General features: G+C 42.4%; 1 protein-coding gene across 7 annotated transcripts in view; it reads left to right on the forward strand.

Annotated features, from left to right (window-relative positions):
- Positions 1-1,317: 1,317 nt before the first annotated feature.
- Positions 1,318-24,513, forward strand: part of MKX (mohawk homeobox) — a 68,018-nt gene continuing 44,822 nt past the window's right edge. The window contains exons 1-6 of one of the 7 annotated variants that reach the window (XM_040451113.1): positions 2,389-2,768; positions 3,628-3,894; positions 5,672-5,831; positions 14,793-14,946; positions 15,375-15,710; positions 19,772-24,307. In XM_040451113.1, coding sequence (XP_040307047.1) covers positions 2,662-2,768; positions 3,628-3,894; positions 5,672-5,831; positions 14,793-14,946; positions 15,375-15,710; positions 19,772-19,863 — 1,116 coding nt within the window. In that variant the 5' untranslated portion in view covers positions 2,389-2,661 and the 3' untranslated portion in view covers positions 19,864-24,307. Of the gene's footprint in view, positions 1,433-2,388; positions 2,769-3,287; positions 3,372-3,627; positions 3,895-5,671; positions 5,832-14,792; positions 14,947-15,374; positions 15,711-19,771; positions 24,308-24,513 lie in introns of those variants that run through there. The other 6 variants (XM_040451115.1, XM_040451118.1, XM_040451114.1 and 3 more) reach the window with 6 other exon arrangements.

The raw sequence follows: 24,513 nt of genomic DNA on the forward strand, positions 1-24,513 counted from the left end.
ATCTACCTAATGCGCAAAAACTTAAAAGTTCGTCCTTCTATGCTTTAGATTGTGCCACCGCCCGTTTGCCGTCGCATAGTTTGGGAGATAACATAGAGGAAAATTCGAAGGTGTGATTAGTCTTGGCAATAATAGCTTTAACATATATTTTAACCACTTCCAGGCCACATAAATGGAAGATGCTTAGGTGGGCCACTGCCCCAGAGCTGGCCAGCCACCTTGAAGGAGAAAAGAACAAATGATGCCATAACTTTCAGGTTTGGAAAAATCTACTTTCGCTCTTATAAAAAGATGAAGGTGTCGCTGCTGCCTCAAGGTCGGCGGCGAGAAGGCGGACGGCTTCGTGCTCGGCGCCTTGGGGATCTTCAAGGCTGCCTGAAGCTCCAAGCTTCCAGTTGCACCTAAACCACAGCTTTTGTTACTCTCTTATTTGGGGTGATGGTGGGAAGGGAACCATCATCAATAAAGGAATCTGAGAGGCATTCTCTCCCTTTGCACTGTGTCCCAGCTCGGGATTCTCCCAAGTGCCATCCCCCTTCCTCCATGCAGATGCCCTGGGCTCGCCTTCTCTTCCATACCTGGGTCACAGTGGGTTGGGCACCTGGGCTCGCTCGCCCCGGCCTTGCCTCCCTCCACCCCTACGTCCCGTGGCGAGCGCAGCATCTCCAGCCCTGGCCTCGGACGGTGAATGTGTGTCTGGCTTTGAAACAGCGCGGACCTCAGAAGCCCAGTGACAGCAGAAAAGGAGCTCCCGGGGCGCCAAGCACCTTCTGCAATACGCTCACGCGTTGTAGACACAAACCCGTGCTCTAACTGTACTCCAGCTAATCGCGAAGAAAATTAAGGGCGCATTGTAAAGCTCTCTCCCGCCTAGCCACGCGTGGCTAAATTTCCAGCTCTCGGGCCAGCTAACACGCGGGATTTGCACCGCAGCGTCTCGGCTTCCAGAGCCCAAGCCCGGCGCTACTTGCGGCTTCTCCGATTTCTCCCCTAAGTGCGAAGGAAATAGCCCCTTTTGCTCAGCGCCTGCGGGGCCGGCGGATCTGAGAGCGGGGCCCCGCTGGGGAAGACGCGGCGGGCCGGGGACTCCCCGGCGGCGCCTGCAGCGGCGGCTCCTCTGCGAGGGTTAACTGCAGTGCCCGCTGCCGGGAGGGTGCTGAGGCTTCCTCTCGCCGGCCCGGGAACGTGGATACCGCGCCTGCAGGATGTTCGCCGGCTGGGCCCGGCAGTCAAGAAACATGAGAAGGCCTCGGTATTCCTGTTCCCGGGCCGCGCGCGCCCGTCTGAGTAAATAAAGCCGAGACGACGGCGGTGGCGGCGGTGAGCGCGCTGGAGCCCGCGCGGAGAACATGAGGCGGGGATGGGAGTGAGCCTAGCCTCGACGCGGGAGAGCCAGCCGCCCTGCCGCCGGCCGCCGGCCCCACCGCCACAGGTACAGCCCGCGGGTCCCGGCGTCCCAGCTCAGGGCCTCGGGACGGGAGGCTCGCTCTGGCCCGGAGCTACTCCTTCCCTCTGCCCCGGGAGCCTCCGCTGTCCCCGCCCTTCCCCCACTTCCCTCCGAGGTCCAGTGGGCACGCGCCCGGGTGGTGGCCAAGGCTGGCCAGAGGGTCTGCGAGGCGCCTGGGCGCCCACCTGATTGCCCCTCCTTGGCTTTAAAATTGTTCGCGGGCGTTGGGCGGGGTAGTTCCGCGGGGTAGGAGCTCCCCAAGCAACAGTTTGGAGTGAGTCAGGGTGAGGGTAAGTGGGGAGCACTGGGGCGGAGAAGAGGTGCTGAGGACCGCGGTGGGGCGCCGGGTGAGGTCCAGGTACCGCGCTTCACATGCCCTCCCCCACCCCGCAACCCCTCGAGTCAGGACCCAGTTCTCGGACCTTCGCAGCCCCCGGCCACCTCGCTTGCTGCCTGCAGACCCGGACCGCGCCGGGTGTCTGTGGTTGCGATGTCTCTGTGGGCTTGGGACAGCGCGGAAGGGTCCAGTAGGGCAAACCTCGCAGCGGAGTCGCTAGGAAAAACTAGCCATTGAATATAGGACAGGACTGTGGTGGGGAAACACTGTGGGACTGGAAAAGGGCGTGTTTTACAGCGCAGCGTGAACGCAAAGCACTAAGCGCACCGATTAAAAAAAAAAAAAAAAAAGGCTAGTCCTGACCTTAGAACAGAGGCTGCGAGCACGGAAATTTGCTTTGACACTTTTCGCGGAGGCTGCGTGCACACTCCAGACACGTACCTGTCTGCGTGGGAGGACTCAGCCTTGTGGTACACGGGGCAGCCAGCAGAAGTCTGACTTCACCTCTCCACGAACACTGACGGTAGCCGTCGCTTAGCCTCTGTGGTCACGGCCCCAAATGTCGCGCGTGGCCGCTCCTGTGATGGCTGGAGGGCGGGGCAGGGGGCGTTGGCAAGTGTGGGAGCTCGGCATGGCTGATGATATGTGTGTGTGTTAGGGGTAGCAGCCCCCGCTGCGGCGGGGCGGGGTGAGGGGGCTCTGGCAGTTGTGCCCAGGCTACGGAAGAAACAGAAGCTACCCCGAAGCGCGAGGGCGGGGTGATGGGGGCGATAACGCCACTGCTAAGCGGCGGCGCAGACTTGAACCTGAGGCCTGCGCTCTTCGGCAGGAGGCTCCCGGCCGCCGCGACCTGGGAGGTGAGCTGAAAGCTTTTTCAATGACGGCAGCCGCAGGCTTGGTGGTGCGCGGACCGCGACGCCTCCTTCCGCTCCTAACATCTATGCAACCTCTGAAATGGTTCCCCGAGACCCCAGAAAGGGGCGGGTGAGTCAGGGCTTCGAGTTCGAGGCTCACACCCACGCTGCGTAAGAGGACAGCACTGACAGCGGGTTCTGGGAGGCCCGGGACTCCGGCGCCTTTGACCAGCCGGGACCTTGCGCGTCCTGCAGCGGGCAAGGGGGTGGTAGGAAGACTTGGGGGGAGGGAGACTATGTGGTACATTTGTCCCTGGTGCCACTTAACTTTGTAGCTTAGAAGTCAGCTCACTTTCCCTGCCCTTACCTCCACCCCCCAGGGACCTCAGCCGGAATAAGAATTTCGGGGTTTTAGCCAAACCATCCAGGATCTAGAAAACATGAAAATCCCGGGAATCCCGGTGTGGCCTGGGACTCATTAACCGGGGCTTGCAGATGCAGTTGTTCATATTACCCAAAAATTTCCCTTCCTTCCAACCCTTCCTTCCAACCCGAGTGAGAGCTCCGAGATGCTTTAGACTTCCGTTGTGGCTGAAGAACGCCGCCCCCCCCCCCCCCCCCCCCCCCCGCCACTTCGCCGCGCCTATTCCGCTCTGCTAACCCGAGTGCACTTCTTCCAGATTAAAACCGAGAAAAGAGCTCCTTTAGGAATTACTTCCCTTTGCCTACGCGGGTAAATTATCCCTGGTTGAGGTTCCTTGGAACGATCGCCGGGACTAGGAAGAGGGTAGAGACCTGGAGCGTGCGGGGGATTGGTGCGAAGGGAGGAGCGGTGTAGCCAGGTGGGGAGAGGCAAGGGTTCCCTTGTCCAGGTGTGGCGCCGCCGCTCCTCCTCTCGGCTCCCCAGGCCAGAGCCTCCGCGGAGTCCGGGGCTCGGGACGCGTAGGGAGGTGAGCACTGAGCGAGTAACGTGATGCATCTTCTCCTAGAACCCGAGCCCTGCGGAGCTCCCGGCGGCCAGGCCTCAAGGCGCAGCGGCCGCGCGGCGCGCCTCTGCCTGCCGGCACCATGAACACCATCGTCTTCAACAAGCTCAGCGGCGCCGTGCTTTTTGAGGACCGCGGTGCTCCCGAACGGGAAAGGGGCAGCCGGCCCTATGGTGGCGTCCTAGACAGTCCCCACGCCCGCCCCGAGGTGGGCATTCCGGACGGCCCGCCCCTCAAGGACAACCTCGGCCTGAGGCACCGCAGGACTGGGTATGCGCACCCTGCCGGGACCCCTGCCCGCCTGCAGCCTGGAGGGGTGGGAGTGGCAGCCGCAGCCGCAGCCCGGGGGTCAGGGGCCCGGAGCTCCCGGGAGGGCAGGTCTCCGCCCCTGGTCTCGCGGATTGTCCTTTTAAGGCATTAGTGTCTCAAAATATAGGGGAATCGGTTCATCAAGATAGCTCAAAAGGCTTGTTGGAAACGGTGCCTCAATCCTCCCATACCTGGACCTCAGGGTAGGGGGCTCCCTGCCCCTCTGTGGACCGCGGGTGCAGAAGAGCGGATGAGAGCGAGGCAGAAAGGACTGAGCGGGACGCCCAGGAACAGGGCAGGGGCAAGCAATCGGGGCTTCCCAGGTCAGGCCAGCCCCGTGGGCTTCCCCTCTCGTGTCACGACAGGGCCTCGCCACGGCCTCGAAGCTCGAGGTGCCTCGGCCAAGGTGTTGGCAAGGTCGGCTCTCCGCAGGACGCCCGGGACGCGCGCGCGGCTCGGCGGGGCCCGCTGCGAGCCCGGAGAGGGAGGCCGCGGGCCTGCCGGACCGAGTTTCGGTTTAGCCGGGTGAGGGGCTGCCGGGGAGCGTAGAGCTCGCGGGTGGGCCCGCAGCGCCTGCTGCGGAGGCGTCGCGGCTGCTTCCGAAGCGCCCCGCGGGGGGAGGGGGAGCCGTCCTGGGCGTCTCCACCTGAGAGATTGCATCAGCTGCTTGTTCTGCGGCGTTGTTGGTTAGTAAAATAGAGATTAGGTTTCGTCAAAATGTTACTACCAGTCCTTTCGGATGGAGTTGCATTTCAAAGTGTTTAAAGAGGCGAAAGTCCTGGAGGCTAAGGCGCAGGCGCGCGAGCCTCCCTGACTAGCCGGCCGCGCGAGCGGCCGCGCGGCGACACCTCCCGGAGCCGCGGGGGAGCGCAGCGCCCGGCACCCGGTTCCGGGCTGCTCCGGCCTCTTCCTCCTTTGAATGTGCTTTTCCTCAGGGTTTTCTTTCTTTCTTTTTTTTCTTTTTCTTTAACTTTACCCAATGAGGCGGAGTGCTCCATGCTTTTTAACCCTACCTTAAGTCGGGAAAAGGCCCCTAGAGTGTTGTTTAGGTTCAGCCTCTATCCTCTACAAACAACTTGCTTGGAAAGTTCCCCCTGTTTCCAGAGGACCAAAGGAAGTAGAGAGCGAGAAGAGAAGCTGGGCGGGGGGAGGGGGACGGCCGTCATTCCTTGCTTTATTCCCGACGTCCAGTGGGCAACCTTTACTTTGACCGCGGGCGACTGGAAGCCCCGAGCGCCTGGAAGCCAGGCGTGAGTTCCCCAAAAGAACGTTCGAGAGCTGGCAGCAGCCTGACCCAACCCGCGAGGCCACAGCCTCTCAAGGGCGCGGTGCAGGGGGGCGAGGGGTCGCCAGTCAGATGACTTAGCCTTCGTCACCTAAACATCTAACCCCTGGGTGCTGGCTTCAAGATATCCCCTCTTCCAAGATAAACAGTATCCCTCACTGCCACCTGACCCCCTGCGACGGCCAGGCCATTTCAAAGAGAGGTGCCCAGGGAAGGATTTTCGCGCCCAGAAGCCCTGTGGCTCCCGCCCCGGCCTCGCCTCAGCCTGGAGGCGCCTGGCGGGCACCTACCTCCCAGCAGGATGCCCCGGGGTGCGGGACGCGGGGTCGGCAGCCGTTCCCGGTGGGCGCATGGCCGCGGGCGCGAAGGTGTCCAGACGCGGGGGACCCCGAGGGTGGGGGGCGCTGCAGCCGGGCGGCGCGGCTCACCCGGGCTTCCTCTCCCGGTGTCCAGGGCCAGGCAGAATGGCGGGAAGGTGAGGCACAAGCGGCAGGCTCTGCAGGACATGGCGCGGCCCCTCAAGCAGTGGCTTTACAAGCACCGTGACAACCCGTACCCCACCAAGACCGAGAAGATCCTCCTGGCGCTGGGCTCGCAGATGACGCTAGTGCAGGTAACCGCGGCCGAGGCGCGGGCGCGCGTCGACTTTGCGCGGATCTGCACGTGGCGCGCCTCCCGCCGCGCAGGGATCAGGCCCCCGGAGGCCCGTCCAGGTGCTCAGGCTCCTGCCTCCGAGGATGCTGAGGGCTTGGCACGGGCGCAGAGTTGTGTTGTAGGAAGTTTCTGGGTTTCCTCTCAAGCTTAGCTACCAATTCAGTGCGCATGCCCCGTTCAGGCGGGACTGCTCGGTGTTTTGTTAGGGAGGGCGGTGAAAAGTCAGCTGCGAGTTATGAGAAGGTGCCTGGGAATCTGGACCGGTGTGCGGCACCTAGATGGCTACAGATGGGACTATCTGCAGTGATTTTCAAACCTGAGTGTGCGTTGGAATCCCTCAGAGGACTTGCTCAAACTCACATTGCTGGGCCCCACACCAGAGTTTTTGATTCAGTAGTAGGTTTGGGGTGGGGTGGATGATTTGCATTTCTAACAAGTTCTCTGGATGATGCCGAAGCTGCTGGCCCTGGATGATGCTTTGAGAGCCATGCAGAAAGGCATTCCACATTAGGGCCCCATATGAAAGGTCAAGTACAGGATAACTTTAAAAATTGCCTTTACTGACAGAGCTAGGAGATGGAGTGGAAGGGCAAGAAGTGGGCTTTGAATTTTTTTTTTTTTTTTAATATGAGACATCCCAAGTGTTAGATAGAAGCCACAAATTTTGCTTCTGGAATCTTCCCACTGTGGTTAGGAAGAGACCAATTTCAAGTAGTTGGTTTACTTTGTCAAGAGTAGAGAAAGGGTACAAGTTTGTTTCTTCTCCAACCAACAACACTCCAACCAACAACATGTGACTAAATTTTTCCCTACAGAGTCTTATTTGATATTCACAGAAACATGGCGAGGAAGAGCAGTTATCAGCATTTTACAGATGATGTGACCAAGGCACTGTGGAAGTTAAATGTTAGTAAGGGGTAGAGGTGGGCCTGGAAATAATGTAATTCCAGATCAAATGCTTTTTCCAACACACCACAGTCTTCTTTAATAAATTTGGTGGCATGAACTTTTATGCATGCAAACAGAGCAAATTTATTCAGAAATAGGAGGAGCTAAATGAGCTAAGAAGTTTCATATATTATAGTAGTACTACATGACTGCATCTGTGAAGTTTTGGTTATTTCATTAAATTTATAGTGAGGGAGACCCCAAATAAAGACAATATTTAACTACTAGATAAAATAAAACTTGCTTTCCAGAGTATTTAAAATTGTCATTTTAGGAATTGCTGGAAAGTTTGACAAAGCATGAAAGTTGACTTGTATTCAAGCTTATTAAAACTATAATATGCATTTGTCTGCTTATATTCAGAATACAATTGTAGGGGAAAACATCTGTTTTGCTTCATGTTAACAGGCAATAGTATTAATAGTGATTTGCTGCAGCACTGGAGGGGAAAATTTATTTAGTGTTCTTGGCTTAATATCTGCTTAACATAAAACTATGAATTTTCAGTGATTCCAGTCAGAAAAACTTGACTTGTGAAAATAAATGCATATGTTCAAATTTCAGTTTAAACAGGTATGCTATTTATTTTGAAAATACACCAGTTTATAGAGCTATTTGAATGTTTCACAATGATGTCAGCAATAAAGCATTAGATTAATTTGGTTTATCATACAGTTCCATATTTAATGCTTGCATTCTTTCATACAGAAAGCAAAAAAAAATATGACATAGCTAGAGCATTTTTTTTTTGAGAGAGAAAGAGAAGGGAGAGCATGAGTGGGTGAGGCATAGAGGGGAGAGAGACAGAGAGAGAGAGAGAGAGAGAGAGAGAGAGAGAGAATCTTAAGCAGGCTCCATGCTTAGCATGGAGCCTATCTCAGGGCTCGATCTCATGACCAGGAGTTTAAGACCTGAGCTGAAATCAAGATCAGACACTTAACTGACTGAGCCACCGCACCCCAGGACATTTTTTTTTTTAATTTTTAAGTTTATTTATTTATTTTGAGAGAGAGAGAATCCCAAATAGTGGGAATCCTCACAGTGAGGTAAGAGCCCGACGTAGGCCTCAAACCCATGAAAGGGAAGACCATGATCTGAGCCAAAATCAAGAGTCTGAGGCTTAACCGACTGAGCCACCCAGCTGCCCCCACACTAGAACATTTTTTAATTATGAAAACTAATATTGTCATTAGCAGAGACGTTTAAATTTTTGTGTACAGTGGCTTTGTTGAGATGCAGTCCACATAGTTGTAATTTTAATACAGAATCAAATTATTTTCTACCTCTAATGATAGTTTGAACACAAATAATCATTCTTTTTGTATTAAAGATCTTGGTAACCCTGTTACAGTCTTCTAATTAACGTGAAGTTTTCATTCATGTAGTGAAAACTTGTCATTACATTTTCTTTCTCTTACACTAAATCTCAGAAAATAAAAATGCACTAAATTATTTAATTTTTAAATGGAGCAAAGATAATTGTTTATAATAATAAGTCATCCCTGCCTAACGATTTCCAAATTTTTATAGGAAATGAAGTTGGTTTCTGGAACTGTGTAGTGATAAATGGAAAAAATCAAAATGTATAGAATAGCGAAGGGATGTTAAATGTAGTAATCCAATTTGGGTCTAGTTATTTTCAATTAGGCATAATAGGATATCTACATAAGAATATACATATATATATATGTAAATATATATATATATATATATATATATATATACACACACACACATATATATCTATCTACACCTGACCCTTGAACAACACAAGTGTTAGGGTGCCAACCCTCCCCACAAGTAAAAAATCCACATATTTTTGACTCCCCAAAAACTTAACTACTAGTAGCCTACTGTTGACTGTAAGCCTTACCAATAACATGAATAGTCGATCAACACATATTTTGTATGTTATACGTATTCTGTAGTGTATTCTTACAATAAAGTAAGCTAGAGAAATGAAAATGTTATTAAGAAAATTGTAAGGAAGAGAAAATACATTTACAGTATTGTATTTTGTTGAAAAAACTGTGTAAGTTGTCCCATGCAGTTCAAACTTGTGTTGTTCAAGAGTCAACTGTACTTATGTTGATATATGTGGAACAGTTTGTGAAAGTCAAACATACATTAAGCATCCAAGCAAATTCTGACTCTATGGTAAACCAAATAAATTATGTAAATACTTTACACTTCTGGAGGAAAAAATATAAACCTGTGAGCTGAATAAAGCTTTTGATCCCTGCAAATTAGACCCCAGTGAATAAATTTCTCCTGTGGAGTCAGGCTTCTTGAGTAGAGCAATCATGTCTTTTTCATGTCTTTCAATACCCCCATATCACCCCAACACTGTACTTTCCATAAACTGTTCGTACATGTTTGTAGAGTGAAGAGGTCTAATTGGGGAATACCATTATAATCACCATGTGGTTTTCCAAAACACCATTCTGAAACTTGGTTAATGTCTTGAAATCTGACAAAGATATTCTAGTTTTAAAATACATTCCATTGGGGGCGCCTGGGTGGTGCATTCGGTTAAGCGTCCGACTTCAGCCCAGGTCACGATCTCGCGGTCCGTGAGTTCGAGCCCCGCGTCGGGCTCTGGGCTGATGGCTCAGAGCCTGGAGCCTGTTTCCGATTCTGTGTCTCCCTCTCTCTCTGCCCCTCCCCCGTTCATGCTCTGTCTCTCTCTGTCCCAAAAATAAATAAACGTCGAAAAAAAAATTTAAAATACATTCCATTGAACACACATTATCTTTAATGCTATATGAAGGTTTATAGACCAGCAAGAATATAACTCATTTTATTATTTTCAGTATATCTGGAAATATGTCGTATTTTTGTGTCGGTGGACAAATATGGAGCGTTCCCCTTATTTCTGGTTCCAAACTCCTTTTCGTTGTTTATTGCAGTACCTCCTATCTGTTTCTCATGACTGATGTTAATAAGTGGCTAACATAACTTTTATTCCTTAATTACAAGAGTATCCTATTTCAAGAATGTCTTTTACACTTAACATTTTCCTTTTGGCTCTGTGTCAAATTGTTAAACTTCTCATGAAATGTAGTTTTGCCTTGTTTTGTTGCTCTTAAATTGATAAGGAAGGGCATAAAACCTGGTCAGCAGTCTCCACTAGACCTAGAAGCAAGAAACTGAAACTTTAGTGGAAGAAATATCTTCAGGACCACAAAAGGTACTTTTTCTGACAGATAGAAGTTCTAAGGACGTTAATCCATGGCTACATTTTATATAGCCCTGAAAAACGAAGCAGAAAGAGCTATTTATTGTTAATCTGGCATCTTCCTAACGAGATACAAACATTTTCATAAAATTGACAGGTAATGACGTGTGTGTGTGTGTACTTTAATCAACCAAAATATTCCATTGTGCTTAATTTCTATGGCTGCCCACTGTTTCAACATTATAAAAAATACACTCTGTAGTGCCTAAATGTAAACAGCTTTATTGTGGAATAACACAAAATGGTATGCAGTTGGTGTTTTGTATTATCATAGGATATAGAGCTTACTACAGAATAATTGCCTTGGAAGAAGTTTTTCAGAGAAGGGCAGATGGGGGCTATATTTGATTTCAAAGTTTCCCATTGTTCATGTGTATATATTTTTAAATATGTGTGTATATATATATATACATATATATGTGTGTATATATACATACACATATTTATTTATTTATTTGTTTGTTTGTTTGTTTGTTTGTTTATTTACTTATTTATAAGAGTGAAATGTCTTCTTGGGATGCCTTCTTTCATGATCACAATACAGAGTGCAATGCATGTGGAGTTAGTTTGAGATTCCATTTAATGACTGAATGTTAATGCTTCCTCTTCTTATAGAAGTTTCACATTCCTATGATAATGTCCATGTGCCATTGGTTAAAATTGCTACTTTCTAAGATTTTGCCCCTTCTGTTGACATAGAGCCTTTTTTGCTAGCTGAGTGCTTCTGTTGAGATATATATGTAGTTATCAACTGCAAGGATTATGGCAACTGTTAAATATTCAACAGAATCTCAGATTGCTCTTTCTACATTATTCCAAGTGTTACACTACATGGTGTGGAAATGAGGTTTTCAACGTTTCCATTGAGTAACTCAGAATAAGTTTGTTAATTCTATATGTTCAAAGGTGGACAGATGCCATCTTATCCCTTTGGGCTTACTACAATGATTGCTCTGTCAATACGATCAATGTAAACACCTCTGTTAGAGTAGGGATGAAAACTACTTAGTTTTCCCTTCCAACTTCTAGATATTTGGTTCTCCAAGCTTTCACTATAAAATACAGTGTTTTTAAAGCTCTGAGTTTGATATCAAAATGCTGTTGCAGAACCTATCCATGTTACCATGGAGGCCTATTTCATGTAAAATAGAAGTTAATGAGATTTGCAAGGAATCCATAGTAAGTTGAAGGTAGAAAATCTGAACTGGTATTTTTACCTTCTGTGAAACAGATGGAATTTACATTAATTCATCAGGAAAAAAAATTGCAAAACAGCATTTATGCAAATTTCTTAACCAACTGTTTGTTTGCTGTTTGCATGACTTAATGCAAGCAGATATTAAGCACCCTTGGACTATATCCCGTCCTTAATTGTACTGTAAATTTCTGTCAATAAAATACTGGCAGAGTAAATATATTAGCTTTTTTTTTTTTTTTGCCAGTCAAAGTTATGAAATCAGGTCAGAGACAGCCCATGTTAGGTATCAGCAAACCTTTCTGGGAAATCTTCTCATATGTAATTAATATATTATGGTAAGAGCTGAGTATATAGAGCACAAAAAAAGGATATGATCCCTGTATATGAAAATGTAATCCCACCATGACATTTAAAGGTCCCCATTTTGGGGCACCTGGGTGGTGCAGTCATTTGATCTTCCGACTTCTGCTAGGGTCATGATCTCACAGTTCATGAGTTCAAGCCCTGCATCAGGCTCTGTGCTGACAGCTCAGAGCCTAGAGCCTGCTTCAGATTCTGTCTCTCTCTCTCTTTCTCTCTCTCTCTGCCCCTCCCCTACTCACACTCTATCTTTCTCTCTCTCTCAAAAATAAATAAACATTTTTTAAAAATTAAAATAAAAAATAAAGGTCCCCATTTTTGTATGTTAGAATTATAGTGTGTTAATGTTTTTGAAATTAGAAGGCCATTGCATTTTAATAAAAATGTGAAGACTTGCATAAGAATTGTATTTTATACTGTACTATGTGATGGTTGTACTAAGATTTAAGGTTAGTTAAGATTTAAAGTTAGTCTGAATTATATGATGTTTAGTAAAGAAAGTAATAAAGTTTTGGTGCTGAATTCCAATAAATATAAGTTACATAGGCATAGGAGAAGTTGCGGTTTGTCCTCTGCATGTCAAGGGGGCAGAGAAGGACATAAACACACATGTCTGATTGCCTGAAAGGGTGGTGGTCAAGAGCACAAGATAGGTTAGTACCGACTGTAAACGGAATGAATTAACACTTCTGTAGGAGAGTGTAGACTATATTCACAGATCTTAGTTTTCAGGGTTGGCCAGGATGTTAGGAACCATCTAATGCATTTTATACATGAAGGGTTTGAAGTTCAGAAAAGTTGAGTGACTTCCCAAATCCACACATGTATTTGGCAAATTCAAAACAGGAAACCAAGTCTCTTTCCATTTACACCACAGTTATAGGACAACGGGACACTAATGAGGATTTGAAGAAGGTAAGCATTTAAATCATAATGGCACATCAACACTTGAATTTGATGGTGGTGGTGAAGATTCATTCAAGTTCATAGAATGGAAGATATGGAAGTTCAGGAAAACAATGTTCTAAAATTCCCAGTTATTACTAATAAGGACATGGGTGAATACATCGGCCATGATGTGCACCAGGCATTTCGTGCTTCCATAGTGAATGTTCACCCATATATCACAGTTAATATGTAGTTCTCTGCTAATCCTTCCATGTGTGCAGGGGACAAAATTTATCTTAACAGTAAACATTCCTAGCACTGACCACCATGGCTAGAGCACAAGAGCTACTCAATATATATTTGTTGAATGAATAGTCCCAGAAGTTGTCTGTCTATAGAGGTTGGAAAAGACTGAGAATTTGAAACCAGATGAAATCATAGCTATAATAGCACAACTTAATAGGAAAGAGGGGTTGATAAAGACTAAGACTTCTGAAAAGCCACGTGAGTTATCACATCAATGCACATAAATTTAAGAGGAAAGTTGTTACTTAAAACACAAAGAAAGTAATTAATATTGAATGTATATATTATATATGATATGTTTTGTATACATGTGTGCATGTATGTGTATGTGTGTGTAAATTGGGGAAAGCTACTATGCTTTAAAAACCCCTGGAGATAAAGAGGAAAAAGTCATGGTTTTGTTTTTTAAAAAAGGAGGATTCACTATAGGCTCATTCAATAATTAGGTCTTTGGCAATGTGTAGAACTGTATATTTATATTATAAATCTAAAAAAATAAAAAAGAAACTTCCAATGCAAGCATTGCCACACAAACTATTATAGTAATGTGGACTCATGTTCTAGAATAAATTGGCAGAAAGACGTAATTCTCTTTCCACATTTCATTCTTTTAAAAGCCAGTATTGGCCTTTCTGGTTATTTACTTATGTATCTTTTCCCTGATGATAGCCTGATATTTTGAAGGAAATCTCAAGTACCATCTTAACCTCTGGAAATCCAACAGCATCTTTTACAAACATGGAAATACCTTTCCTTTGTTTTACAGTGTTTGTTTCTTTGTCTTCACCTATTTGCTTTAGAAGCACTTGACTTTCAACTTAAAGCTGGGTGTTAGTTGGCGTTTTTTCTTCCTCTACTTGTCTCATTGCTCTATTTGATTGTTTTCCTAGCTCCTCTTTTATATTCCTGCCCTTGGATCTCTAGAGGTGTCCAGGGTTTGGTCTTCAACCACCTTTCTGCCTACTCAAAACTGCCTGCTGTCTCTTCTTTGCATTTGACCCGTGTCTGATCTTCCTCTCCCTTAAGTCTCAGATATCATTTTTGTTTTCTTTCTGCCCATCTCACCAGTATGCTTTTCTAGTACCTCAAACTAATCATTCCCCAAACCAAGCACATCATTTCATCCTTAAACAGTTCTACTTTCTTTCTCAAAATGGCACTGTCCTTCTCTTGATTACACAGGGATGACTCAAGGTCATCTTTAACTTTTCTGTCTTCCTTACCCACCACAATATCTCTGGAATTTGACTTATATTTGTTCCTAGGTCCTCTTTATTGGGAACACACTTCCCTATCCATTATACATGATATATTCCTTCAACTCTTCACTTAATTCCTCATGATGTCTTGAATCATATATGAAAGTAACTCCTCCTTCCTTTGGATTCCTGTATCATTATATTTCAATGCCTTTTAAGCCATTCATCACATTCTTTCCTATATTAAAGTTATTTAGGGGCACCTGGGTGGCTTAGTTGGTTTAGCGGCTGACTTCAGTTCAGGACATGATCTCACAGCTCATGAGTTCGAGCCATGCATTGGGCTCTGTGTTGACAACTCAGAGCCTGGAACCTGCTTCCGATTCTGTGTCTCCCACTCTCTCTCTGCCCCTTCCCTGCTCATGCTCTGTCTCTCTCTCTTTCTCAAAAATAAATAAACATCAAAAAAAATTTTTCAAGTTATTTGTACACTCTCCTACCCCTCTTACTATACTGAACATTTGATTGCAAGGCCTGTTTTTTGGTTTTTGTTGTTGTTGTTGTTGTTTGTTTATTCCCAGAATACAGTATGCACTCAGTCTCTATAGTAAGTGCTCAGCATGTTTGTTGAATGAATGAATGGGATGAATGTCTAATACTATTACATTCAGAGAATACTTAATGATCAGATATACTGAGAAAGGCTTTGGTCCTTTGTGGGAAAGTAATTATGTGATGGGTCGTATTTTATGTTTTGTTAATTGAAAAATAAAACTTTTTTAGGTGTCAAATTGGTTTGCTAATGCAAGACGTCGGCTTAAGAATACTGTTCGACAGCCAGATTTAAGCTGGGCTTTAAGAATAAAGTTGTACAACAAATACGTTCAAGGAAATGCTGAGCGGCTTAGTGTAAGCAGCGATGATTCGTGTTCCGAAGGTTTGTTAATATTTTTATTTTGCTTTGCCTCCATTACCAGGAAGTTCACCCCAATTGCTCTTTTTAAGGTTGACTCCACAAAACATAATGGTGCCATAATGGTTCTTTTTTATTGCATGAAGTAACTTCACTTTTACAATACTATAAATGACCAACAGAATTATGGCTGCTTCCTCTTGTTTATAGATTTATCATGAATCAGAATAACATTTTCTCTGAAATTCATTAAAATTAAAATACCATAGGGAGAGATTACGTAGATTCCTGCTTCCTGTGCCTAAAAGTTAATCTTGAATATCAATGACAATTTTATACACTTTAAATAAATATTCTTTCTTTATGTATATATTCAGTGATTAACTGTAACAGTTGGGTGGCTGGGAGAAAAGTATATGTAAGTATTACCTAGTGATATTTTTCTCCCTTAGACGGAGAAAATCCTCCAAGAAACCACATAAATGAAGGGGGCTATAATAATCCAGTTCACCATCCTGTGATTAAAAGTGAGAGCTCAGTCATAAAAGCTGGAGTGAGGCCAGAGTCACGGGCCAGTGAGGACTACGTATCACCCCCAAAATACAAGAGCAGCTTATTGAATCGTTACCTTAACGACTCTTTGAGACACGTCATGGCCACAAACGCTGCCATGATGGGAAAGACAAGGCAAAGAAACCATTCGGGATCTTTTAGCTCCAACGAATTTGAGGAAGAATTGGTGTCTCCTTCATCATCGGAAACCGAAGGCAACTTTGTCTATCGTACAGGTAAGTCCGTGCTTTTCATGACACCTTGTTTAAAACAGCACTAAAACTGCAGCAAGGGGTTTATTTCATCAGGTATAAAGGCATAATTTTTATTGCTTTTGCACAAGATTATTCACATATAGCCCATAATTTAATTTGAAAGCTTTGTTTTGTTTCTAATTACCAGATGTGCTTCTTAGTGGATAATGGTCTACTGGGGATTTTCACTCTTAATGATGAATATGAGAATTTTCATTCTTCATAGTAATTTTTAATCTCAATGGTACACATTCTTGGAGGAGGAATGCCCTGAATTATAACCAGCCATGCAAATACTTTGTATTTCATCTTTTCTCTTAAGATGATTGCTAATAGTGATGGAAAATGAACACAAATTAGCATGGGTGCCAAGACTCTTGTGAAGGAAAAGTGTAGGTTTGGCTTAAATTGCTTTGGAAATTTTACTTTTATTCCTGGAAAGCACAAGTAGAGCTGATAAATAGCTTTGAAATTTTTACTTTTATTCCAAAAATGATTGATTTCTGCCTGTCCACATCTTTCTGGTGGAGTAGTGAGTTTGGTAAAAATTTCTGTCTTGACTTCAGTTTCCAGAGAGTTTTGCTCATAAAGAGTGTTTGAGCAACTTGCTTCAGAGCAAAGGATATGTGTGACCTACATCTGGTATAGATAAGAGTCCAGGTCCTGGAAATGCCTTCAAATGAGACTTAGAAATGTTAGAGCTGGAAATAACCTCAGGAAGCATCTAGTCCAGCCATGTTAGATCATTAATAAGAAAACCCAGACCAGAAACGCATAGCTAGTTACTCTTCTCCAGATCAGTAATACAGCTGAGCCTGAATAAGAGGTAGGAAAACATAACTACTACCAGACCCTGATGACTGTTATTATTATATCTACTACCTCCAATCATTTATTGAGTAGTTATGACATGCTAGGCCCTCTGCTAAATACTGCACAAACTTTGCTGCAGGTGACCCTTGTAAAGACCTTGTTATGTGAATAGTAGGGCTTTATAAAGGAATTTAAATTTGGTCTATTTAATATACCTTTTAGATTATTTAACCAGAGGTCTTCTTTTCAAGTAAGATGTGTTATCTATGAGGATTCAGAGGAAATCTCAACACATTTTTTTTTTTTTACTTAAAAATTTTTTAATGTTTTTTTTATTTTTTGAGGGAGAAGGAAAGCATGAGCGGGGGAGGGGCAGAGAGAGAGGGAGATACAGAATCTGAAGCAGGCTCCAGGCTCCAAGCTGTCAGCACAGAGCTTGACAGCCTTGGCTTGAACCCATGAATCATGAGATCATGACCTGAGCCAAAGTCGAACATTTAACTGATTGAGCCACCCGGGCGCCCCCTCAACACATTTTTAAAGACTTAAATTAGCCACATTGTTTGTTTGCGGTTCCAGGGCCAACAGTGAAAACAACTCTAAATGCTCTGAGATATAAAATGAGTCTTGTAAATAATGATTGGGTCTAGGAAGAAGTAAAAGATGCAATAAAAGACTACTTCGCTAATAATTTTAAAAATTTAAAACTACGTATATGTAGTGTGAGCAGAGCGGACAGAACTTGGAGATGATTTAAAGCTTTGTTGAATTTTATTTGAAGAGATAAGAAAGGATAGGAAATCAAGTCATTCAAGTACAGATAAATGAAAAGAATAAAAATAAAACAAAAAAAGTTAGAATGGAAAGCTGAAAACTAGATAATTTATCTAGTTCACTCTGAAAGAAATACTGAAAGAAAAAAGCAAAAATTGGTACGGAATAAAGTTGGAAGTGAAAAAAGAGCTATAGCAATCAATATATAGGTATTAAAAATATTTTTAAATTATGGTGTATTATGCACAGTTGTTTGACAGTATGCCATATGCAAATGTGCAGATGAATTGGTATTATCCACACAAATTAAATTATAAAATTATAATGAGAAAAGTTGTAAATGACCACTGATGCAGGAAAAATCAAGGTTTTTAGTAAAACTCCATTTCCAAAACACATGATTTGATATTCAGTGGATTTTTCCCCAAACTTTGAAGAAGTAATTAATTCTCATGCTTTCTGCATTTTTCTCAAGCATGTAAAAATATGGGAAGTATGTCAGTTTTTAAAAATGTAAATGTTATCCTAATCCAAAGCCAGATTAAAATAGCATAAAAATCAACCTTTTTATTTATGATACTGATACTGACTATAAAGCAACATGAGGAATATTGATAACATAAGGTTAAGTGAAAAACAATTTAAAATTGTGGAAACATTGAATGTAATTGTGACATTACAAATATGTATGGACAAAAACAAGGAAGATTTTTTGGAAACAATGAAAATTAATTTTGATTAGATGGAATAATTGAAGGTCTGTTACTTTTGTAAATTTCTTACACATTTCTTTATGTTGCCCAGTAAAAACAAATTTGAAATTTACCCAGTGTGATGCGTCTTATGAAAATGCGTAAGGGTCCAACTTCGGCTCAGGTCATGATCTCACAGTTTGTAAGTTAAAGCCCCTCATAGGGCTCTGGGCTGATAGCTCGGAGCCTGGAGCCTGCTTTAGATTCTGTCTCTCAATCTCTCTGCCCCTCCCCTGCTTGTTCTCTCTCTCTCTCTCTCTCTCTCTCTCTCTCTCTCAAAAATAAATATTAAAACAATTATTTAAAAAAAGAAAATGCATGCTCTTTTCAAAGAAAATAAAATAGAAAACCAAAGAGTGATTAGCATGCCTGTATAGTGGATGCTTCTCAAAGTGAAATATCTTGGCCATTTATTTTTATTAAAGTCTTCAATGGCCTATTCATTTGCCAAGTTCTATTTTTAAATAAAAGCCTATTTTTTAGTTTTGCAAGCAATAAGAAAGCAGCCTAGACATGTAAACTTCTGGTTTTCCATGCATGTGTATAAACTTTTAAAAGAACAGAATACATTTTTTGGTTTTGTGGATAGAGAATTGAGAAGGACTGGTGGTCTAAGACTGGTCTGCTAAATCTCAGCCCGGAACAATAAATGGCTGTCTTCTGGGGGAAGCGAATGACAACATTGCTGCAATTGTATCTGGCTGATGCCACTCATGCATAAATAGAACAGGGGATTTCAATAAATACTTTCTGAGCAACTACTATGGTTTTCGCTAGCATACAGGCTTATTCTGAATTTCTTGAATTCCTTCTGGTTATATCTTTCTTTCTTCACCTAAACAGAAACCCTCTAAATCTGCTATTAAACACCACTCCCCTCCCCCACCCCAGTTTTACAGTAGTGCAAAGATTTCAACTTTCAAATTGTTTTTCAAGAATAGATCACCTTTAAACACAATTTCTTAGTTTATCTATGCTAAAAAATTTTATTCATTTTTCCACACATTTTTGCTATCTTATGATGCATTTCATTAATGATATGGAACCAAAAGGCCAAATGAAAGAGTTCGTATGTGGAAGGATAATGCATCGCTGAATTCTATTTCACTTGTTCTTGTTAAATTCTAGGAGAGTTAAGCCCACTAGATTATAAAGTAATCCTAACTGAAACATGTAGGTGAATAGAACTCTTTTCTAAGTTAGTGTGAATTAATCAGATTAGCTTTCTCTCCACCTGACTGACAACATCAACGTAGATACAAACATGTTTCTGTTGATTTTATGTAGACATTAAATATTTCTCTGTAATCTTAAGTCTCCCCGTCGTGTAGAAAAAGAAAGATTTTTATTTTCATGGGGTGTAATAGACTTTCAACACATATTGGCTAAAAAAAACATTTCTGAGAGCAGAAATTATACCGTTAGAATTGATTAGAATTATTAAGGCTATTGCTTCTAAAAAAAAAAAACTACTACTCAAGAAGATTTAGTTACTCAGTGTTGTCTGTTGAATTAAGTTGTCTGCATTAAATTATAATACTTATCATCATGTTAGGTTAATGGATGACAATTTTCAGGTATTTGATGGAGTGAATTCCCATTACAAATTGACCTCAAGGCCTCTAACCCTTCGATGGGTCTGCCCTCTGAGGTGTCTTTAATATCCACCTCCACTCCTATTGAATCAGTACTGATATTCTCCAGATGCGACCATCCGTGAAGGAGCCATCTGCCATCTGTCCCACCTACAGAGTAAGTTCTCATTGGAGCCTTTCCTGACTTGCGTTCGAGTCTGATTTACCCTTAAAAGCCTATTAAATTTCCTTCTTTGCTGAAGGAGAGCAGGGAGGTTTCTAAGAAGTGTACTGACAAAGGGAAAATCAGGCAAGTCTTGAAATAAAATGTGTGGACTTCCCCGCACTTCTTTTGCTCGGCTTGAGGACAAGTCCCTGTTATGTTCTTTCTTTTTGCAGCTCACAACTTATAAATGGCTAGTACATTCGAATGGTTATTCTCCGAGCCCCACTGCTCTGCAAGTATATAATTCATAAATTTAACCAGCTCCCACAGGCTGAATGCTTAAACTTCATCTTGTTAAACTGTCTAAAATCCCTCTTAATTAGACACATCTGGTGCAGCAAAAACATACATAGGAACATAGAACTCTTTTCTATGTTAGTGTGAATTAACCAGATTAGCTTCCCTTCCACTTGACTGAGGTGAATATCCCTGAAGAAATGGAGATTTTTGATTGAGAGAAAAAAAGAAGTCACTTATTTGGTGCACGGAATTCTCTGGAAGATAGAGTCCCTTTGGATGGCCTGCCACAGTTGGAGCAAAAAGAACCAGGGATTTTGGTCACTAAGGAAAGAAGTAGGAGGTAGAAAGTGTGAATGGATGCCAGAGGCTAAATGCCATTTCCAAACATTTTTTTTTTCTCAGCTAATGATGCGCACCAAGAGGAGAAATGTTCCTTTTTCTCTCTCTCTTCCTGCATATGCATGTACTTCAGAATTGAAGCTGGCATTATCAGTAGTATAACCCAGGTATGCTAATGAGTTCAGAAAACCATCGGATTAGCCCGGATTTAACCTTAATTTATGTATAGCATGGCTTCTTTGGAGTTGTGCTCTCTTCCGTTCTAAACAGCCGACTTCACAGGTACATTTCTGAGATACAGTCCACTCATATAAGAGGTGCTCTTTCATGCATTCATTCCACACACAAAAATGTTCATTAAGAGCCACTCTACACAGGCCCTGTTCTAGGCTCACTGAAGCCCTGTGTTTTGTGCTAGGCTGCTCATCCAAGAAACCCTCGTTAAAAGAAGCAGAAGAAAGATTTAAAGAGCTGTCTTGGCAGATCTTTTTGAACAGGGAATACTCACTCCTAATTTATATGTTTCATCAATTTTGGGTTTTGTGTCTGTGAGTGGCTTAAAGAAAGCATCGTAGTAGTCAAGAGAAGGCTTTGTCAAGAACCGATTGTTAAGATGGTATGTGTCTCTGTGTACATGCTAGTTTCTCTGTGGGATTTTGTTGAACAGTAAGTCTGCTTTGGATGCTTTTATCCTGTTTCATTTCCCTCTTTGTGCCTGTCACGTCCTTGTTTTTGGTGAAAGAACTAAGCTTCGCCCTTTTGGATTATTCCAGACGTTCTTTCCTGGCAGGCAAATGACTGCTGATGTACTCCGGCAGAGAATAAAAAACCCTCTATCACCATCCCAGTTAGTGACATTTAAAGGCTACTTGAAAGGTTATCCAATTTCTTGTCTTGTATCCTTACTACAATAATACCTCACCTATCTGACACCATCTGGGAATGAGGTATTCCACATAAGTGAAATTTCCAGATAGAAACTTAAGTACTGGTTTTAAAAATACAGAATTTTCTGCTCTCCTAAGCTTATAACATTAAACACAGCGTGTGAAGTGTGCTTCAATATCCTCTCTCCTCTAAACTACCTCCTCCTATTGCTTTTTATATGGTATTCCATCCTTTTAAATCAGTAATGTTGGGTTAACCACAGTTCCAAACTTGCCCCTAACAGCTTTGAATGAAGAACGATGTCTTTCTGATAGCCTGTTGAAAAGAATTCTTCCTAATTACTCACTCCAAAGCAGGGGTGGTTTAAGTGAGATCTACAGAAGTGATTTTTGGGTAGGCGTAGGGTTATTATAGAAATATCAAAACTTAAGCATGATATTCAGAACACCATAGATTTTTAAGTATATGTCAGTGATGATGGCAAAACATTCATATGGAATATTTTTAAAGTAGCTTGATTTTTTAAATTAAATGTTCATTATAGATTCACTTGCAAAATTGAAATGAAATTGCCTAAGTGTTCCATCTCCTGTTCGAAACTGAGAGATTAATGGCAAACGAAAATAGAAAAAGAGAACAAATATTGGCATGAGCAGTTTGCTGGCTCCTTAAGGGGTAGCTTTTCATTTGCTTTGTTACTTGGTATCATGTGAGAGGCTGGAAAAACCTAAGTGTAAATACTTAGACCTACAGCCCCAGAAAACAACATGGCTTACAAACAAATTGAAAGTATATGGCAGGTTAGTTTAGAAAAATTTTAAGGACTGTTTTTGAACCCAATGTTTTCTACCCTTTTACATTGTGTTTCTTCCATGTGTTACCTAAGAATGATAGCAACAGTGATATCACATTTGTGTGAATGTTAGAAACACTGTTTTTCTGAAATGTAGCGACATTGTCTCTTCTTTTGTGCTGATACTCACTGCCTTATGTGTATTAAAAGCTCTTTGAGGCCCTAAAGTGGCGTTTTATTCATTTTATAGTCCCCTTAGCACTTAGTACAGCGTCTTTCACATATTTGCCCATAACCGTTACTTAAACGAGTTAGTGTTTTAATGATGTGGTCTTTTTTGCTTCTTAAACCATGAAAGACATTTTAATGTGCACATATATATGTTGATCTGTATCTGTGAACATGACAAAAGAAAGAAAATGATCTTGAATACGTTTGAATGGCTTAAAAAAAAAAAAGACAAATGTGAAAAATTTTAAACCAGAGGAAAATAGTAAAAAAAAATGTAGCTGGAAACTCTGAGGTGTTGAAGGGATTCAAAATAATAACTGAGAAACTATAAAATGAAACTAAACCAATTTTCAAGTAAAAAAAAAAGTGACTTTCAGGAAAATGAAAGGATGATAAATGGAAAAGTTTAGCTAGTTTTAAAAAACCCACCAAAGAATTAAAAATATAGCAAATAGGCAAACAAAAACAAATATTTGTTGTCTGTCTCTGTCTAGCACAAAACCATGTAAGATCTGAGAAAGAAAGCACAGATTCAGATCCACTGATTTAAACTCTTGAGCCACATTGGCTCTCAGGATTGACATGACAGCTTGGACTTTTTTTTTTTTAAGAGTGACTGTTTTTAATCCTGTAATACAATTGGAGAGAGTCTATGCAGAAATTTTACATTTTCTCTTTCCTCCGCGTATCAGAGTAAACATCCCATACATTTTGCATATTTTCCTGTTAAAAACAAGTTTACCAACCTGAAATTTTGATTCTCTAACTTGCCATTACATTTCTACCGGAACTGAGCCCATTGTAATTGATTGTATGATGTTGCCTGCATTTCAGACGTGCTGGAGTGGTCAGTCACATCCTGGTGCTGTTTCATAGACGTGCTTGTCCATGTCACTATATTTAAGCCTGTGTCAGTATTTCCACTCAGAGACTTTTTTCATTCCCTAGGGCTTCTAAATAAGTCATAAAAATTCAAGCCCAACTCCAAGCTGGCATAAAAGGGCCTTTTTTTCTTCTCTTATGTATAAGGAACATAAGTGTGTAACTCCCACTAATTCTAAATTTGGTTAGGTTTGTAAACTCTTTACACACTGAAGAGGTCAAATAAGATCCATTGACACCTCTCCAGTCTGAGACTAAATGGGATGTCAAAAAGTTTTTACTGCCTGTGAAAATAACAAGACATTCTATTTAATGAATATGGAAGTGGTTTCTTTTCTTTCTTTCTTTTTTGGTTAGCTGTAGTTAGTTTTTCCCTTCTGCCTCCCTACTTTGTTTCTAAAATTAAACAGGTATTTTTCTATGTCAAAATGTGTCTTGTTGATGTAACAGAATTTTTACTCAGAATAAATATGTGTTTTCTTCCAGGCCAAAATTTTGGTACTTTTAAATTTTGGAAGCTTCTGCTCTTGTTTTCTGTTAGAAATTATATCATTTATAATTATGAGTTTGGGGGAAGCAAAAAAGTAACAACTTTGTTCCCTCACAAATGAGATAGTTCTTTTACAAAATTTGAATTTTCTCTTCGTTTTCAGTTTAGATGCAAGATAGCATGTTTAATGCATAATGCCTCTTTTCTCCCTTTCTTCTTTCACAACTTTGTTACCTAATTTCTCTCATATTCATTGTACTGAAGAAATAGTCAACGATTTTTATAAATCCAACAGCGAACTTGAAAGGATCCTCTAGTTCAATTCTTGAATTTGCAGATTTGGAAATTGCTATAGGCTCTATACTGAGCATTGAAATTGTTAGTTTTTTTGGACATGAGTTGCTTGATTGCTTGGAGATATGATCCAGACCCTTGGTACAATTAGTCTGATTGCTTTGGGCAATTTCAGCTACTTAATTGACATTTACATTTATTTATTTATTTATTTATTTATTTATTTATTTATTTAGACATTTATTCACCCTTGAGAGACAGAGAGAGACAGAAATGAGTGGGGGAGGGGCAGAGACAGGGAGACACAGAATCTGAAGCAGGCTCCAGGCTCTGAGCTGTCAGCACAGAGCCTGACGCAGGGCTTGAACTCACGAACCATGAGATCTTTTACTTTTACTTTTAAATAAACGTAAATACTTAAGCATTAGTGTTGAAGTTTCGAGAACTTAGGCCAGCTGTGTGTGCATTTAAAATTCATTTCTCTATTGT

This window comes from Herpailurus yagouaroundi, unplaced genomic scaffold (assembly GCF_014898765.1).
Source record: "Herpailurus yagouaroundi ecotype Mexico unplaced genomic scaffold, PumYag 203, whole genome shotgun sequence".
Lineage (NCBI taxonomy): Eukaryota > Metazoa > Chordata > Mammalia > Carnivora > Felidae > Herpailurus > Herpailurus yagouaroundi.